This window comes from Nicotiana sylvestris, chromosome 4, assembly GCF_000393655.2.
Source record: "Nicotiana sylvestris chromosome 4, ASM39365v2, whole genome shotgun sequence".
NCBI lineage: Eukaryota > Viridiplantae > Streptophyta > Magnoliopsida > Solanales > Solanaceae > Nicotiana > Nicotiana sylvestris.
This window is the reverse complement of record NC_091060.1, coordinates 100,423,792-100,443,669: the sequence shown is the minus strand read 5'-3', so window position 1 is coordinate 100,443,669 and position 19,878 is coordinate 100,423,792. Positions and strand designations below refer to the sequence as shown.

At 35.6% G+C, this 19,878-nt stretch overlaps 1 protein-coding gene across 7 annotated transcripts; it reads right to left on the bottom strand.

Moving 5' to 3' along the window:
* Positions 1-672: 672 nt before the first annotated feature.
* On the bottom strand, positions 673-19,334 carry LOC104235174 (protein translocase subunit SECA2, chloroplastic). Of its 7 annotated transcripts, none has more exons than XR_011406876.1 (32): positions 19,078-19,334; positions 18,832-18,966; positions 18,669-18,738; positions 18,462-18,526; positions 18,069-18,189; positions 17,643-17,734; positions 17,348-17,413; positions 17,091-17,155; positions 16,934-17,021; positions 16,399-16,464; positions 16,196-16,311; positions 16,024-16,114; positions 14,170-14,253; positions 13,983-14,075; positions 13,719-13,814; positions 13,526-13,611; positions 9,364-9,442; positions 9,120-9,233; positions 8,933-9,028; positions 8,789-8,852; positions 8,342-8,631; positions 7,165-7,220; positions 6,437-6,554; positions 6,149-6,229; positions 5,877-5,956; positions 3,231-3,285; positions 3,068-3,137; positions 2,799-2,988; positions 2,589-2,712; positions 1,918-1,992; positions 1,298-1,829; positions 673-1,213 (listed from the first exon to the last, which is right to left on the bottom strand). XR_011406876.1 is itself a non-coding variant. In XM_009788872.2 (32 exons), exons 1-31 carry the CDS (start codon positions 19,276-19,278, stop codon positions 1,668-1,670), a joined length of 3,189 nt encoding a protein of 1,062 aa, XP_009787174.1. In that variant the 5' UTR covers positions 19,279-19,334; the 3' UTR covers positions 673-1,450; positions 1,643-1,667. The 7 variants fall into 7 exon arrangements, 6 of the variants coding, with proteins under 6 accessions (XP_009787174.1, XP_009787175.1, XP_070028233.1 ...); XM_009788872.2 differs by having other exon boundaries at positions 673-1,450; positions 1,643-1,829; XM_009788873.2 differs by having other exon boundaries at positions 673-1,450; positions 1,658-1,829.
* Positions 19,335-19,878: the final 544 nt, after the last annotated feature.

Below are 19,878 nucleotides of genomic sequence, written 5' to 3'. Positions count from 1 at the left end.
AGTTTTGTACCATTTATGCCAAATACTTGAAGTGTAAATCTCTATTAAGTTTATAAGTTTAGGATTATTATACAAACTTAATTCAACCTCAACTTATTTGGGACTTAAGCAATTGTTATTGCATACAAACTTAATTCAACAATTCTTAAATTATTCGTTATTGCTTATTTCTCGTATATTTGATTTCTTTTATCCCTAGTCTCTACCTTCAAATAAATATTACTTACATAGATTTTTAATTTAACTGATATAAATAAGTGAAACTAACCTGGATTATCATAACGCTAAATTCAATTGAGGGGAGGAGCATCATTTCCTCTTTTCCCCTTTTCTTTTGAATTTAGTTGTCTTTTTTTATGTTACAGTTTATCTCAAAAGTCAACCTCGATTACACCTGGAACTATTCATATTTAAACTTCTTATTATCTAACTTTATCTTCAAACATGTAGATCGTATTTTAATTCACTCTAAAAATAAGTGAATTTAGAAGGGGGGGGGGGGGGGGGTTCCCTTTTCTATTTTCCACTGAGTTTTGTTTGTATTTTAGCTGAAAGATCATTCATACGCTAAATAATTAGGTGGATACTGTCTCTTAATATGCTCATTCTCGCCAATAAAAATCGAGTATGCAATTTTTTCCAGGTTAAAGTGACATTGTAACAACAGTAAACTGTATTCTGAACCTATTTTCGTAAACTAGAGAGTGAGGTAAATAACTTATAATATGTTAAAATACAATAATAGTGTAAATGTTATTTACAATGTCTCTGTATATAACTTACATTATTCCAATGTTACAAACATCTTCTGCGGCATATTTGAAGAGTAAGACCTGTCTCACTAATCATTTGTACTCAAATAAACAAAGAGGTTGAGCTCCAGGATCAACATCCAACATTTCTACATTTCAGATAAGCAACTCGAGCAATTAAAGCCCTGCGACTTATTGTTGCAATGACTCAGAATGATGCATAGTGTGACCATTTGTGATGGCTCATCCCTACTGCCTTCGGACGAACTGAAAGGCCTCTCTCTTCAACTCCCTCTACCCAATACAATTTTAGCAAAGCCAACGCTGTGCCAAAAAAATGAATCTCCGTAGTTTTTTATTCTGAATCTCCGTGGTCACATTTCTACAGTCCTAGCCTGTGCAGGTTGCTCAACATCCCTTATCTAAGCCGACTGATGTCATGTACTCAGGTGGTCCTCAAACTATTCAAGGTGCAAATTCAGATTATCCCTACTTCAAAAGACACAGTAACTTGAGACAAGGTTCGGGTATCACACAAATGCTACCTTAGCTTCTTAGAAGAGTTGACAGTCATATCAGCACATCAGCTTATGCCTCCACAAATCATGCCATTTGTACATCTTAGGTTGAGCTGAGCTGGAATAAGACGCGAAAATTCATCCCTCGGACTGGGAGGTGAATAATGAGAATCCAAGATCCTGTAGAGAAGTCATAACGCACATACCAATTAGCAACACAACCAACAATAAGCATGTCAACTCAAAAAACTAATTCTTGCCATCCCCGTTCTCCCAACCAGCTTTGCAGAAAAATAAGAGTATAGTAACAACAATATGAGGAGTGTCCCAGCCTAGCCGAGGAGCAAAGGGAGAGAAAACATGATAACCTACAATGAATAGAAACACCTGGACATAATTAAACATATAACTCGTGACTCTCCATTGGAGATGACCAATAGCACAGGAGGGACTCCACGGTAAGCCTCCTAGTTGCACTAAGCATTGAGATGAAAAATCTGCAACCATCGATCTTATACTCCTCGAGTGGATTTCTGTGCCCAAAACTCCTTACATTCACCTGTTCCAGAAACCCAGAGGGAGAATCAATATACGACTTCCAATCAAAGGAAAGCATAGTTTTTCAAACAGATAGGCAAATACCATACCGCTGAACTTAGTCGGTTCATGTTTATAAGATGATCCCTCCAGAAGCAATCCAATGTTTTCAGAAGTACTGCCCTCTAAATCCAAATAACATAAGGAATCAATTAAGAAAATAAGATTCTTTTTGAACTTAATGCATATGCACAAACTACACACCCAAACCCTCTATCATAATCTAATCCTATATGAAAGGTAATTATTATGCAATAAAAGATGGCATAAAATGATATCATAACCTAGTAAAAAGCAAAAGGATTTCAGGTCACTGGTATGGTCTTATTTAAATTTTAAACATTGAAAGGATTTAAATATCACCAACACCAAAGTTTGCTTCCTTTTTCCTCTTTTTCCCGATGATGACCGAGAAATCCCAGCGGGCTAGTGGAGCAAGGTTCAAAATTCGGTGGATAGTGGGGCCACCCCTTACCCTTCTCTACTTAAATACCAGGCAAAGCCTCCGGTAGGGTTCGAACCTGTGACGTGCGCTAAAACCACACATCACGGGTTGCACTCTTACCACTAGCCCTGGGGGCATTCCTTTTTCCTCTTTCTTTTAATGAAAAAGAACATACAATTGGATAATGACAAATCTGGCGTGCAAACTTGATATGATGGCATACCAATGATGAGGAATGCGCTTAGTAGCATGAGCAAATTGAAGAAAAACGATTACCTCTATTTCCTTCACGTACACAGCATCATATCCAGATTCTTGTATTACATCTAAATAGCTGGCAATGAGGAAATCTCCCAGGTACTTTCGAAGGAAATTAACCATCTCTCTGTACTTCCCATACCTAACACAGAAATCAGACATATATAATTAGAAGATTGAAATAAAGAAGTTTAAATCATTGAACTCATTGATGTAGATTGTCCATACTTCATTGAGTCATCGGAGCATATAGCCAACCAGCGTCTGAAAGAAGAGGTCTTTCCACGTACACCTCTAAAAGAATTTGGAGTTGAAGGCAAATTTGGAAGGGAAAAGTTGTCAATGGATACTGATTTCACCTTCTGAAGTTGTACAAGAGAATCTACTAATGCTTCCTCAGTAATCCCAGCAAATGAATCTACACATAATTTCACTGTCAAACTTTATGATGCAAACTTGCAAAATTCATTACTGGTTATACCATAATCCACTCTTACCATTCAATATCTCGCCTGCTACGTCTTTGAACTCCTTTAAGATTTTGTCCAAGCACCAGTTACTTGGGTGCTATGACATTTAGCAAAATAACATCAGTGAGAAAAAGAAAAACAATGCAACGCATCATAAAACTTGTCTACTTCAGAGAAGAAATCTAGCTACCTTTTGCGGATTAACATTCTTAAAGATAACATCATCCACCACTGCTTGCATGTATCTACATAGAATTGTAATGGTGGTGAGAAAATCTTGATCCTCGAAAGTATATGGGCTTAGCTGAAAAAACTTAATCCAGAACAACATGTGCACATGCAAAGAAATGAGTTTGCATCATGAATAAAACGATCTCTTATTAAAAGCCAAGTACACTGGTCACAGTGGACTAACAGAGGGATATAGGCTAGAACATATGATGTTTTCAACCGCTTCACCGTGTACAGATCCCAGAAATAATGGTCAAAAAATAAACCCACAGTATAAACCCACATTATAAAGACAAACTGCCAGAACCATCTGAAGCAGGATCCGAGACTGATTTTACTGGGACCTTTTGAACCAATCAAAGTAGTCGATGCATCATATTCACATAAATAATGTTTCAAGATACTGAGGAATTTCACCTCAAAATAGCAGAGTACATTTGGATAGTATATTGCATACACCAAGTTAAACATGGAATTAAAAGTCAAAAATGACTGAGGGAAGAGGATTTCGTTTTATTACGTGGCTTTTCACTTTGTAAAAGAATTATAACTAAAATTAGTTTTGGATAACCAACTCTGAAAGGACAAGTGATTAAAATCCCTGAGCAATATCAAAGAGCATTTATCCTTCAGATGAGAGTGAAATTGTTACCAGCATAAAGTAGTTATGATGCACAGGAAAGCAGGGTGGGCCATGCTGGATCCCATGACCAATATCTAACTTACTTTGCAGGTCACTTAAGGAAAATATTGTGCTTGATTATATAACAGAATTAATCAGAAAAGAGATGAGAGGAATCTAGAATATTGGGGAAAAAGAAACCAGAAAACAAAATATTAGAAAGGAGAAAAAAGAGCTCCTGAAGATAGAAATTTTGAAGTTACTTTAGATTTTTATAAAGTATTTATTCAACAATATCTTCAGCGATAAACGAACTGACGCAAGGTAAAAAAAATAGAATATTAAAATAAATAAGAAGAGAAAAAGGGGAATAAATAACTAATCACATCTCTGTCCACATTTACATTGTATTATTTCAGTTTTCAGCAAGGCCGAATACAAGAGAGCAAAAGGTGCCCTGGCTCAAACAAATTTCCCAAGTATTTGTTTTGGAACAAATCGTTCACTGCTGGGGAAGCCACGTAATGTTAACTGATGACAGAAACGCGGGTTAAATACTGTAAATTGGTTCAAAAACATCTCCGCTGGTTCAAATCCCGCTCGGCCCAATAATTTCCCAGTCTGCCGTGAGATGATATAACTTATTTGAGCTTCAAAAATACCCGGTTCGCAAAAGTAAACAGCAAACTAACCAAAATACCAAGGAAAAAAAAAAGATAAAACTGACAAAAAGCATCTTAATGACTTCATTCTGCAACCACAACATCTCAAGGAGTGTTATAGCATCATTGGTCAAATCATAAGATGCACTAGCATGAAAGTTTTAACGTGTAAAAAGATTGAAAAGAGTACAAGCTTCAAAAAGTCACATTATTGTTTTTCAAATAACTCTTTAACAAGATAGGGAAGATGACACGACAGATTGGCTACTTCCTCAAATTTCATGCAAATTCTGTCTTAACTCTTCCTTTTTCTCAAGACAGAATTTTAATAATTTTGTGCTGAGTAGAGTTGGGTCCATGAATCTAATATCCCATACTAAGCTTTAGGATCGTCAAATCACCGAGCCCACAAAATATCTGGCTGAGAAAGTCGGGCTATGAAATATATAAAAGAAAAAATGCTGCTAGTTGTACCCTGTTCCATACCTTCACTGAAGGGTATAAGTCATTGTGCAACACAAGTCTCTTATCAGCATCAAACAGGTCATGCTTTTATTTTACTTCAAATTCTAGCATAAAGTATTGATCCTTGATTTCCTAGAGATACTATCTAACTTATAAGACGAGGAATATCTTCACAACATTTGCTATACTTCTGCTGGTTCGCATTAACTAAAAAGACTTCATCTTGTTATTTGCTTATCAGCATTTTACAAAAGTATACTCCCTCTGTCACATAGTATCAGAAAAAAATGCCACATAGTATGCTGACTTGGTCAAAGCTATTTTGAATTTTGTAATGTCTCATAACAAAATGACAAAGTAATAAAATACATTAGAAGTAATTTTCTCCCTTCTAATTTGATAGACCTGGATCCGAGAAGAAAATCAGAGGAAGAGTTAAAAATCTCAAAAATGAGAAAACATGTGAAGCCATATGTTGACTTTTGCAATTTAGGATGATAAAATAGATACTGAAGTTGTAGTGCAGTGCAGAAAGTACTCTTTGTGTAACATTTTATTGCAGAGAAATGTGTTAAATTATTTATTTTGGAAAGAGGATATCATTTTAGAGCACAGAAAAAGATAACGCAAAACCTCTTTTGGATGGAGGGAGTATATTATCCGAGTCTTATAACTTTCCAATTACAGCATACTGTGTGGAGCAAAAGATTCGTGACGTTTCAAAAAGAAACTGACAAAAATAATGGGATGATATTCTAAATATGAAAACTCAGATACTTTTCATGACTGCAGATAGATGAGTTCGAACACAGATATTGATTCCGGCATTCAAATGACTGAGAATCAAGGGGCTCACTTGAAAATGTGCTCTGAACAACTCTCAAAATCTCCAGTTAAAATTAATTGCCGAAGATCGTAAACATGCTTTCTTTGAACCTGCGAAGGAGAAAAAGTAAAGCATATAATACAGCAAGAACGTGATCACGCAAAATCATTATTAAAAAATGAATTAGTAGACTTAATAGTAAAATGCACATATTCTTGAGTCAAAAGTAGGGGACAATATCCTAAAATGAGAAACGAAGACATCAAAACAGCAGAAGCTGAATCAGTACATGAGCTACATACCTCAAGGACTTCATCGAATTCTACTAGGCTCTTTCGTATTCCAAAAAAGTATTTCTCAGCATTGATTTGTAAACCCAAAAGCTGACAGTTAAGTAATGTTCCAACAATCATCGTTAGAAGCATGTCAGAGAAAGAAAAAAGAAGGAAGATATATCTTTGAAAAACAGAAATAACACTGAAACCAAACATATCAAAGCCACACTTATCCATATAAAGAACAAAACGGGAAAGACCCCAGCATACTAAATTACAGAGACAGAAACAAAGCAAACAGAGATTATTCAGCACCTGTTTAACTATTCCATGACCTTCTATTGGGATATCTTCATCATTTGTAATCCTGGATATAAGCTTCACTGCCCACTCAGTGTCAAAGTTAAATTTTTGAAACATCTCATCCTGCAAGCTGTAATAAATAAAAGTAGCTAGGATCAGCAATGGCATTTAAAGGATAACAGGTTAGTCACAGAATGTAGTAATCTTTTCACGAAAAGCTGAAATACACTTTTCAAACTTATACAAGAATTTTGATATTTCACCAAAACCAAGAATATTTTCAGCACACTAGAGGCGAGTAACGCCAAGAGTACAATTTAGAGTTTAGATAACTGCAGAAAAATATAATGCACATACACCATGTGCAATATGGAGAACTTTACCCTGAATTAGGAATCAAGAACACTGTGAAGGAGCTTTGCCTTTTTTACCTAAATTAATAAAGGCATAGAAAATTATGCTATTTTGGTGTTCTTTTATATGCAATAGTGCTTATAACTCACATAGCTGAACCACCAGCAACTGTTTATTTCAGAAACATACATATAGACATGTGTATGTACACGCGTGCGCACGCGCACACACATATATGTAAGTATCTTCTTACAAACAGAACAAAGATATAGTTAAGTTCTTCTTCTTCTTTTTTTATAAGGAAATCAGAAAGGATGGTTAAGTTATATTTTCTTCACGATAAAAGTATTGCAGAGGAAGGATTAAACTTAAATCTAGCATCTTACCTCACCATAAATCGTGTTGATCCAGGATCACCCTGCCTGCCAGCTCTACCACGAAGCTACAAGGCACAACTTATAGATCAATACCCAAAAGTTAAATCACAGAAACGAATTTGAAGAACATGCCATTATGAGTTGCATCACCCATTTTTACATTAAGCTGGTTCTACAGGTAATGATCCAAAAAGATAGAAATAAGTTCCTGGATGTCTACAGTAAAAGTTAGCTATTATGAAAGTTCAAGGTGGTACGAAACAAAATAAACTAAGAAAGTTTTCCCAACTTCACCAGCTAAATAAGGTGCAGTACTGCAGTAGAATACTTGCTAGACAAGGTATGAATTGTTTGACAGTGCATTTGTGCACATTAAGACAACTTTAAACTAGAAAGCTCCAGTACCAAATTCTAAGGTGCATATCATGCTGTAGTGGCATCAGTTACATAATTATCAAGGAGACAAAAGAAGACCGAATGAAGCAAGTAACACAATAGGGAGCTTTGTTTTGTAGGCAGACTACAGACATAGAATCAAATATTAAGCACCTACTGACCTTGGTGAATGACGGGCTTAACACCCCAAACAATATACTGTAGAAGTACTATATTTAGAAGGAAAGGAAGAGTCAAGCTCCCTCCCCTCTCCCCCCCTTCTCCCTCCCTCCAAAAAGGTCATAAAATTGCCCACTTCCAACACATGCGGAATTAACAAGACCATGAAAGACACAAAAAGTCTCTATGGAACTCGCACAGTAACTACAACGATAAGATTAGGCGGTCAAGCAAAATAACTGCTATACTCATAAGAATACGAAGTTGTCTAAGCATTCTTTCATTTTTCTGCAACATGAATAAGCATTTCAAGAGGCCAAAGGTTTACATTATTTTATTCTTATACTTTCTTGATACAAGTGTCAATTCAGTTTTTCCTCTTTGAAAGTCCTACAAAATTAAGAGCCCGTTTGGATTGGCTTAAAAAAAGTAGCTTTTCAACAGAAATAGCTTTTAAGCCAAAACGCAGTAAGTTGGGGTTGCCCAACTTATTGCTTTTAGCTTGTTTTAAGTAGTTTTTAACTTATTTTAAGCACTTTTTGACTTTGCCAAACACTGAAAAAAGCTAAAAGGAGCTTAAAAGCTTATTTGACCAGCCTAAAAGCCAATCCAAACACCCTCTAAAACTTACCTGGTTATCAATTCTCCTGGACTCATGCAGAGAAGTTCCAATGACGTGAAGACCCCCCAGCCTTTTCACTTCTAACCCTTCATTCAAACAGTGAGACACGCAGTCCTCAAGAACTGATACATAAGTTAGAGCAATGGATGGACCAAGAGGATAAAATTCTGACTGCTCATCAGCCTGCTTCTGTAGCTCTTTTATCTCCACTGACTGACTTAGCTCAATGGATTCAGATATCATTGACTTTGCCTCTTGATATGACCATTTCTTGCTCTCATTTTTGCTAACGTACTTAGCTATATAACCAATACAACAAACAGAAATCCACAAAGAGAAAGTAATCAGATAAAAAATGTCACTACATCAATATCAAGATGCTAAAGCTATAATCCACAGGGAGCTATCAGTTAAACTGATTTAGACTTGAGATTCTAGTTGATTAAAATTACTAACCCATCAGAGCCGCTTTAGCCAGCAAAGCCAATGATGACGGTCCAACTTTTATCTTTGACATAACCTACAAACGGAAATACTATCAGCAGAGGGGGAGACCAGTACTTGCTTCTCTATCTAATTGGGACAGAGTGCCAAAAGAACCTTTTGAGAATTGGATTCTCCATCAACATCAACTTCAGGAACATCTTGTGTCAGAAATGGAAGTATGCTATCCTCCAAAATTTCGTTCGCAAGCATCTTTATCATGTAAAAGCCATGAAAGTCATTCCAAATGCTAGGGCCTTAATATTAATGAGTAAAATGTTAAAGCACATGGATGTTAACTTGCCTTTGGATTCCCTCCCAGGATTATATCAGTACCCCTTCCTGCCATGTTAGTAGATATGGTGATTGCATATTTTCTCCCTGCTTGTGCAACAATATCAGCCTCCTTAGCAGCATACTGCAAGAATCACGAAAATATCAATCAAAAGCCAGCAAAATAAAATCACATGTAAAGATGTGGAAGCAGGATAATACCAAACCAAACTGAAATTTTGAGTTAAAGTAGAGCTCAAGAGTTCTGTACAAACCTTGGGACGAGCATTGAGGACATTGTGTGGAATTTTTCTTTCCTTCAGCAAGTCAGACAAGTATTCAGAATTTTCAACACTGCATTAGAATTAATATTAGTCAAAATATTGCATTAGAGACATTAGTTGTCAGCAAAGGTAATGTGAACAGAAATGAAATTCAAATTTAGATGGCTAACGGAGACCTAACAAATACAAAACTTTTTACAGTCCTACAGCATTCCAGTTCAGAGAAATTTCATAGGCTACTAGAGATAGATCCGCAAGCAGTCATATCTTAAATCGACAACAACAACAACAGTAATCCTAGTGTAATCCCACAAGTGGGGTATGGGGAGGGTAGTGTGTACAGAGACCTTACCCCTTGTGAAAGTAGAGAGGCCGTTTCTGAGGGACCCTCGACGCAAGCAGTCATATCTTGAAATTAAAATTAAGCAGATACTAGTTTCTCTAGAAAGATGATGGCATATACGTGTCAAAAAGAACTAACAGGTGAAGTTAATAACACCATTATTGCTTAATATCAGAACTTGTCGAGTAAACATCATTTGTAGTACCTGGTACGGAAACAGACAGACCTGAGAGAGTATGCTGCTTTTTAGCAAATTTAACAGAAGAATTTTCACCAACAAAAACTTACTATATATACCCCCCCCCCCCCCACCCAAAAAAAAAAAAGAAAAAAAAATCATAAAATAGAGAAAAAGAGGACAAAGTAAAACAGAGAAATTGATATTCAGTTTCTATAGTTGCTATATGCATATCCTTCTTTGTCAGGCTTTCCCTGTTTCCTTTATCCCCCCCCCTTTTTTCTTGCCGCTTGATTAAATATTCTGTCCTTTATTGGTCTTTGCTCCTGCTGATAGTCTAATGATGCTCACTGATTATTTTCCCTCTGTTATGCTTGTACACAGGAATAAGACAAATCAATCGCTCTCTCAAGTAGCATGTAGCAGGTACTTGTCTCTTGACTCCAGTTTTCACATTGAAATCAGATTGTCCTTTTCATCTGATAACATTAAAAAGGGAATATCTGTCAAAAGAGTCTAGGTGTGGTTCTTTCCTAGGTACAAATGCCCATACGAGAGTATTTACATCATCCATCATATACGGAAAATTTTACAATTAAAGTTTTTACCATATTATTATAGAAACAATTATAACCTAAAAATGCTTCACTAAGTAGCTCCACAAAAGAATATACATGTACATAGAGATATATGTGTGTGTGTCTCTGGGTACAGTGCTGTAATCAATGATTGTAGCATATGCGAAAGTCAATACGTAGGATAACAGTTTCATAACTTTAAAACAGTAAATCAAGCCTAAAAATGCTTCACAGAGTAGCTCCACAAAAGAATATATATGTACACACCAACATGGCTTGTGGTGGGCTATGTTGCTCGGACTCTCCGAAAATGTTGCCGGGTGCATGTCAGATCCTCCAAAAGTAATGTATTTTTGGAGGATCCAACACGGGTGCGGCAGCATTTTGGAGAGTCCGCGCGACATATGTGGTGGGATGGACAGAATCCCTCCACTCTTAACCAGAGATCTCGGGTTCGAGCCCTGAGTATGAAAAAAATTCTGTTAAGGAGCGCTTTCTCCTTAAATGGGCCTTACGCGGCGCGAATCCGGATATAGTCGGGCTCCAATGCGGGTACCGGATACCGAGTGAGTAAACCGAACCAATATATATATATATATACATATATATATATACTATATTAAAAGCACAAAGGCCTTTAGCGAAATATCGTTTGTCTTTTTTACCCTTTTAAATAGTTTTTACAATAGATAAAATAGTAATTTAGTTTTTATTCCTAATATTTAGGAATTTGAAATCAACTAAAATTTTCTCTTATTAAATCTTTACTTATTTTGAATTAAAATTATTGTCTTAATTATATTTGAACTACTATCCTTTTGTGTATGAACTATGTATTATGTAAGACTTTTGTGTATGTACATGTATATTCTCAGGAGAGACTTTCTCTGGGAAGGAAACAGCAGCTCCCACAAATACCATCTCGTCAAGTGGTCCAAAGTCACACAATCAAAAAGCAATGGAGGGCTGGGTATTAAAGACTTGGCCTCACACAACAAAAGTCTGCTCATGAAATGGCTATGGAGGTTCGGTACAGATGAGTCCAGCCTTTGGAAAGAAGTAATTCTTGCTAAACATGGTAGAAGGGACAACGGGAGAACAAATACATCTACGTCATCTCAAGGGGTTGGCCCCTGGCAGCACATCAGCAAGTTAGGAAATGAATTCTTTGAGCAAGTATCTTTCAGGGCTGGGAATGGTTTGAACATTAGTTTCTGGAAGGATAAATGGTTAAACAATATTCCACTCATGGAGATCTACCCAAATTTATTCCAAATTGCCCAAGATAAGAATTCCTCTATTGCTCAAAACAGATGTGGAAACAGTTGGAATGTATTATTCAGAAGATATGTTCAAGATTGGGAGTTAGATAGTGTATTAGAATTACTAGCTAGTTTGGAGAGGTGCACCATTGATGAAACCAAAGCTGACATACTAAGTTGGGGAGACAACAAACTTTTCACTATGAAGGAATGCTACCAGCTTTTAAGTTCTCAGAATCAGAAAATTGATTCCTGGCCTTGGAAGCAAATCTGGAAGACCAAAATGCCTACAAAGGTCATCTGCTTCAGCTGGATTGCTCTTAAGGAGGCATGTTTAACACAAGACAATCTCAACAGACGGGGTTTTAAATTGGTAAATAGATGCTATATGTGTCAAAGCAGCTCCGAGTCAGTCAGCCATCTGTTTTTGCATTGTAGAGTGGCCAACGAACTATGGAATATGTTCTATTCTCTCTTTGGCATTCAATGGGTCATGCCACAGCATGTTGGTGAAGCATATGCAAGCTGGAGCCTATGGAGAGTTGTAAAGAGCATCAAGAAAATCTTGGTGATGATCCCTGCAGTTATTTTTTGGTGCTTATGGAATGAAAGGAATCATAGATGTTTTGATGGAATCTCAACTCCAACTCACTCTCTTAAAGCTAGATGTCTGATTAACCTTTTTTGCGACTAACTTAACTCCTGTAATTAGCTTTGATCAATTTTTTGATTTTGCTAGTTCCCTGATGTTTTGATGTAAAGGGACTAACAAACTAGTATTTTTATGCTCTAGTGCTTTTGTTCTTTTGTAACTTTGCATCTTCTTGATGCCTTTTATTAATGAAACACCTTATTTCATCAAAAAAAAAAAAAAAAAGTTTCTCACGGCAATTTCTATATAAAAAATGTCTAGACATTCATTCTTCTCATAGGGAACTTATTCTTATAAGGGAAAACTTCAATAGATTGTAACTATGAAAAGTAAGAGATCTGTACTTAATTAAATATTTTTTAATTATTGAATGTAATTTTATAATATTGTTCAAAAATTAATTAAGAGAAATTATTGTTCGAATAGGAATGGAGTTAAAAAATTATCTATATTTTCTAAGTTATTTTAACAATACAAAGTCCCAATGTGAAAAAAAAAAATTAAAATCTTTGAATTAACAAAATAGAAAAAGAATCTAATTCAATTCTTTTTCAAAATCTTCATGTAAGTAAAATTATTTTTTAAGTTGATAAAACTCCTAAGGTACGTAAATTTATTTTCGCAAGAAGAGCACTAGCGGTGAAAGAAATTAAAAAATAAGGCAAAATTAGCTATGTCATAGTATTATTTGTTGCTTATTTTTGGTATTAGGTAACAAAAAACAATAATTTTTATCATATATTCCTACACAGGTCATCAAAAATCACAATAAAGTATATAAGGATTTTTACAGGGCAGTATTATTTATTTATGGAACTAGCCAAATTGGATCAACGTTTATCAATTTTAGGAACTTATATTTTCTTTTAATTTTTGTTCAATAGCTCAAACACATTATTTAATAATAATTACTTAATTTTTTAAGATCTTATATTCCCTTATATAGTGTATACGCGTACCCTAAGACTAGTATATATATATAGACACACACACAGATATATGTATATATGTTTGTCTGCATGCATATTTTCATAAGAAGTGCGTAATCAATCATTGTAGCATATGAGAGAGTCAGTACTTAGGGTAAAAGTTTCACAACTTTAAAGCAGTAAATCAAACCAAAAACATTAATGGAAGTACCTTGTGGTCCCCACTAAAACCGGACGACCCAATCGGAACATAAACTCAACTTCTTCACGAACATACTCCCATTTTCCTCGTGCAGTCTGAAGGCATAACAATAGAAAGCATGGAAAATTGAAATTAGAAATTTGTTACATATTCCTTTTCCTAAAACCTCACCAAACTTACTTAAGTATGATAAACATCTTACTGCAAAAGCTTGAATTGGTAAATCTTTACGAATGTTAGGCAAATTTGTGGGTACTTCAATTACTGGAATTTGAAACATCTTCAAGAACTCTTTTTCCTGCAGTGCACACGTATATAGGTGACAAGTATCCTAAGCATTGAAATTCAGAACTAAAACATAAACTATACCTGAAACAGTAAAAGTGACCCCACCTCAGTTTTTGCTAAGCATTGAAATTCAGTACTAAAACATAAACTATATTTGAAACTGTAAAAGTGACCCCACCTCAGTTTTTGCAGTCCCAGTCATCCCTGAGAGCCTTGGATAAAGCTTAAATAGCGACTGATATGTAATTTGTGCCACGACAACAGAATCAGCCTAACAAATGAATAGAGCGTGGACTTTTAATAAAGTTAAAATAATACTTAAGAAACAGTCAGAAAGGAGCAGTCAACAGTGGGAGATAGTATACCTGGATTTTAAGGCCTTCTTTAGCCTCCACGGCCTGATGGATTCCCTCAGACCATCGCCTTTTCTCTTCCACTCTTCCAGTCAACTGTAAAGTAATACCAAGAAACGAAATCAACGTCTGACATGCAACAAAAATATGTCCAAAGCTCCTCAAAATATAATCATTTTCACGGATCAGAATTTAGTCAAACTATAAGATAGCTTTAAGACCTAAAACACATGGAAGGAAATTGTCTGGAGAGACCTATAATCTCTTAGAATCCATGCAGACCTACCAAAAAGTAGGTGATAACAATTAGTTGGGATTATGTTTTACATGTTAGTACGTTCACTTCAGGTCCAATTAGCTAGGAGAATTTAGACTCGGCAAAGATTTGAGTAGAAAATATATAGAACTTCTAGTGCTAACAGTAAATATTTCCTTTTGTCAAATTTTATTTTATATAATATTGTACTGAGATGAGCCTAAACGGAACGACATGGTCAATGAGGATTCATATAACCGACCCTAACTTACTTGGGAGTACTACTGTACTAGTAAGAGTTGCACGAGAGTAGCTTTCACGCAGAATAGTAGGATATATAGTTACCACAACTAACCATCACCTAGCAAACTGCAAACTGCAAACTGGCTTGGCAGTGTGGAAATGATAGAGAAGCCCCCGAGCCCAGCAGCGTGAGCTTGTGACCCAAGTGGGGCATTAAAGTGATGGGTCAAAATACAATTTAAAGGCGGCTTAATTATAAATAAATAAAAAGATAGAGAAGCCACTCCGAAAGCTAAATTTAGAAATTTGAACTACAACAATATTTAATTTAGAAGTCGTTTTCGTTTCTGAATTCCACTCAACTTAGGGAAAATGTAATTCCAATATTGGTAATTGGCTACTTTCGTCCCTCCAAGTCCATTTTAACTTAAGAAATTACTGTTCTTTTCATCAAGGTTTCTGAAATTATATTGATATATAATATAAAGAAAGCAACCTTACACGATTACACTTTAGGTTAGGTGGTGAACTGAAAACTTGTTTCTGTTCCATGATCAGAGTGATCCGTGGCATTGGGTAACAGTGGTAGGAACTCAGGACTCAGGAGAATAATTCGTCTCTGATTTCCCAGTTCCTTCCTCTATCACTTAGAGACAGGTTTGTCACGCTGCTATAGCTAGTTAACCTGTCGTTCTGGTTTTTGACTGCTTCAAAGCACACATCCTAACCAAAAAATATTTCAATTTCTTGTAATTTGGGAAGTTCCAAACCTCCAATGGATAATTATCAGCTTCCTCTCAGAATACAACATGATTGCTTAGCTCTGTATGAAATGAGTAAAAAATCTCTCTCGTTGAAAGTTTTCTATTCTACCCAGCAAATTCTGCCCTAAAGTAGTTAGACAACACAAAGCCTCAAACCCAAACTAGTTAGGATCGGGAATATGATCCTCAATATCCATTGGCCCCATTTGGACTAACTGCAGTCCGATACTCAATATATCTGCCTAAATCGTCAGATCTATGAGAAGTGAAACCCTCAAAAATCCTACTGTCGACAGTTTCTCAATAACCCCAACTTGCTTGTATTGCTTGGGATTGGTGCATACTTGTAACAGAATTATTAACCCCTGGTCGAACGACAATCTTTACAAGAAAAATGCAGATAAGCATGTGATTATCATAAAACTGGCCATGCCATTATTCCTTCATGGTTAAAAAAACCCTAACAATTCTATCTTAAGGGTTAAACTGAATAGAACAAGGGAAAGAAAGTCGATGAAAAAAATGGCAATAAAATCATCAGTGACAACAAAAGAGACCAAGAATACAATCAAACTTTATGAGGGAGACTTCTACCGCAAGTACCTCATTGATTATAAGGGCCTTTCCATTTCTAACAATGTATTGGACATCACGCTTGTAAAACTCCTTGGCTTTTAAACCGTTAATTACGAATCTGCAGTGGTTGATGTAATAGTTAAAACAAAACTACGTTATACAACAAAGAAACGAACAGAACAACAAGGTAAATGTTTACCTGGCCCATGGATCATTCTCATCCCATAAGTCACAAGTTTCTAGGGCCATCTCAGCAAGTGCAATTCCCTCCTCAGTTAACTCCACAGAATTATCCTTAAGCTCTATGCTATAATGCTGAGATTACAAGTAAAGATCATTTAATGTGTAATGTCGCCACCGAGCTCAAGTTTTAAAGGGATAACTCAGAAACTTGAAACTCACAAGACCCTTAATAAGCAGCTCAGCTACTCTAGCAGCAACAGGGTAACGAGCAGCGTCTTTATTAGCCTGAGATAGAAGGCAAAAACAAATAAATCAAAGACAAACTCCACCCAAGGGTGTGGCTTAGTGGTCAATGAGTCGGGTCGAAAACCATGAGGTCTTATGTTCAAATCCCAGCATAGGCAAAAACACTAATGATTTCTTCCCACCTGTCCAAGACTTGGTGGACAAAGTTAATCATGGGAGATAGCAGGTATCCCATGGAATTTGTCGAGGTGCACGCAAGCTAGCCCGGACACCATGGTTATAAAAATATAAAAATAAAACTTAAAGGAAGAGTGCATTCAAAAATTCGAGAAGAGTAATAAAAGACAAACAAAAATAAAGAAGCAAACATGAACAGGAAACCGAAAATAATGACACACAGCCACCCAAAATTCATGCAGTTAATACTTTCCAGTAACATAAAGAAAATTCATTTATTTTGGATAATCAATAGTACTTTGTGAGAAGATAAGAAAACAATGAGGCATACCTCACCACTTATCAGCAATGGATTTCGTCCTTCATCGATGAGGACAGAATCAACTTCATCAACTATAGCAAAATGGAAGGGCTTTGGCCTGTTTGTACAAGGTAAATTTGAACCATCACACAGATCAACAAGAAAGAGAGAAAAGGTTAATGCGTACCATCTCATCACAAGTTGCTCATGGCTAGTGGCAAGATTATCTCGAAGATAGTCAAAACCAAGTTCCTGGGCCATTGGAAATAAGAAAAGGGAAAAGTGGAGAAAGGGAGGCAGGAGACATGCAGTCGTTAGGTCAGCTAAATCAATCATCAAAGGATGTCAGAAAGCTTTCAAGTGTTAAGCAACAAAGAGAAATGGAGAAGTATATATGACATAATATATATGCAAGTGAACAGCATGAAACTCACTACAACTTACTGAATTATTTGTGTATGTTATATCACAACTGTAATTAGATCTCCTCTCCTTGCTCTTCATCCCTCTCTGTTCATAGAAAGAATTACTAGAGTTGATTTATAACAGTGTGTCTAAAATCTTTATATAAAAGAAACGGTTTGTCTCTAGAATTAAAAAAGACCAAAGCCTTGAATTACACATAATTCTTGGAAAAACTGCTTGCAAAATAAAATTTTGGAAACCATATATCCTAGATACAGAAAAGAAAAGAAAAACATAACGCTGAAATAAAAGACAGTTGATTAAAGAAAATTACTTGGATAAGGCCAACAGAAAGACCTAGAAAACGGTGAACACGTCCCATCCACTCAGCATCACGTTGGGCTAAGTAATCATTCACTGTTACCACTGTCAACGAAGATGCCAAAAGAAAAATTAGTAAACGCCAACAATTCTTATTTTAGATTTGCAATCATGCTAATATTTGCCAGTTCTAATTAATTAGTGTATGTTTGAGGTAAAACCCCGCAGATAAATTCATGTCCTGAGTTGTTGATATTGAAGATTACTCAACAATCATCCATGAACACCATCCATAGTCCTGAAGATAAAGCAGGCAAAAGTGCCTTCTGAGAGAGTAGAAATGGATGGGGAAATATTTATATGTATGTGTGTGTATGATAAGTAGATAGACTGATTGACTCATACAAATATACATACAAACACACTCAACACAGCATACCATGAACACCCTCTCCGGTTAAGGCATTAAGATATGCTGCCAACGTGGACACCAAGGTTTTCCCTTCACCAGTCTTCATCTCTGCAATAGCCCCATCATGGAGAACTGATCCTCCAATAATCTAAGGTTTCCAATTAAATCATTATTGATCAATTAACATATGTAATATCTAGTTATTAGCAGAGGTAGTTTATTGTTGTATCTGTATGATTATATCAAACATCCATGTATAATATCATTACACATGACCACTCTCTGACAAGAACATCAAGATGATCTTTTGATGAAAATTAACAAAAAAGTACAAAAATATATTAGCTGTGAAATAAAGCAAATCAACATCCTTCAGAAGATGTTATGTTCATATAATCAAAATGGTCAAGAATTATACACCTGAACATCGAAATGGCGCATTCCCAGCTTCCTTTTTGCAGCTTCACGAACAACTGCAAATGCCTCTAGAGATAGAAATTGCAACGAACATGATCAAAAACAAGAACTTTAATTCTTTTGGCTTAAAGATTCACTGTTTACCTTATCAAAAAAAAGATTCAATCTTTAATAGCAAAAAAAGAAAAAAGCATATAAAAGTTGTCAGACCAGCTTGAATATGAGCTAGTGTCTCTCCTTCTCTCAAACGGCGACGAAACTCCACAGTTTTTGCACTCAACTATCAAAACAAAATACCAATAAAATTAAGAGGAAAAGACAAACTAAACTAGATTAACAAAAATGACAGTTGATTGTTGAGACAAAAACCAACCTGCTCACCAGAAAGATTCTGAATAAGGGGCTCAAAGGAATTAACAGAATTGACGAGGCTGTAATAATCTTTTACAACCCAATTATTCAAGCTAGTTAAACCACTCCAAGATTTTCTCACTCCGTTCACTGTTTCCTTTTTAAACAAACAAAACAGAAAAAAAATTAAGAATATCAAGCGAACAGAATTTTGAATTGAATGAAAGAATTCAAAGAATCGTAAAGAAGAGTATCATAAGTGCTGTACCATAAGAGAAGCAGAGACTACTGAAGAGAGAGTGAGACGGCGGCGAGTTTTGGAAGAAGGAGAAGGAAAAACAAGTAAAGGATATGTAGGGGACTTGGTGAAGAAGAGAGGAGTGAGTAGTAGAGGAGGGTGGTTCTTGCGGCGGTGCGGCCGGAATTGCAGCGGCAACACTGCGGTGGTGGAAGCTGCTGCTGCTGCCATTGTTGCACTGCTTTTGTTTCGGCTCTCGACTCAGCTAACGTTTATGCGTACTTCCGGTAAACTACAATCTTTATATTCGCATTTCGACATATAGTATAGAGTTTTAAATAGAAATAGATTGTAATGTTAAGTTAGTGTTTCCATATTGATTTGGTTGAAAAAATGAATTTTTGAAAATTGAGATAACAAATGATAATCTATATCTATCTATATTATTATAAAAGCACAAATACAATGTCGATTTATAAAAATAAATTATAATATTAAGCATAATATCTCATAATAAAAGGACATAACTGAAATTCTAGATATTAGTCTTATAATCCTATTAATTTTAGGACATAATACTAAGTTATGAATCCTACATGATTTTTAACTTAATTTGATAATTCAACTCATACAAATCTCGTAAACAGCTCCAACTTAAATCCAGGAATGCCAAATAATCAGTGGTGAAGGTCTTGAAGCAAGCCAACAAAGGTTTAATAAAATCAATTTTATCATCTTTGTATTTGTAATACATTACCACTCTATAATGTTCAATACCAAAAAAAATAAAAGTAATATTAAATGGACTGTATAAAGATCTAAAAGGGAAAT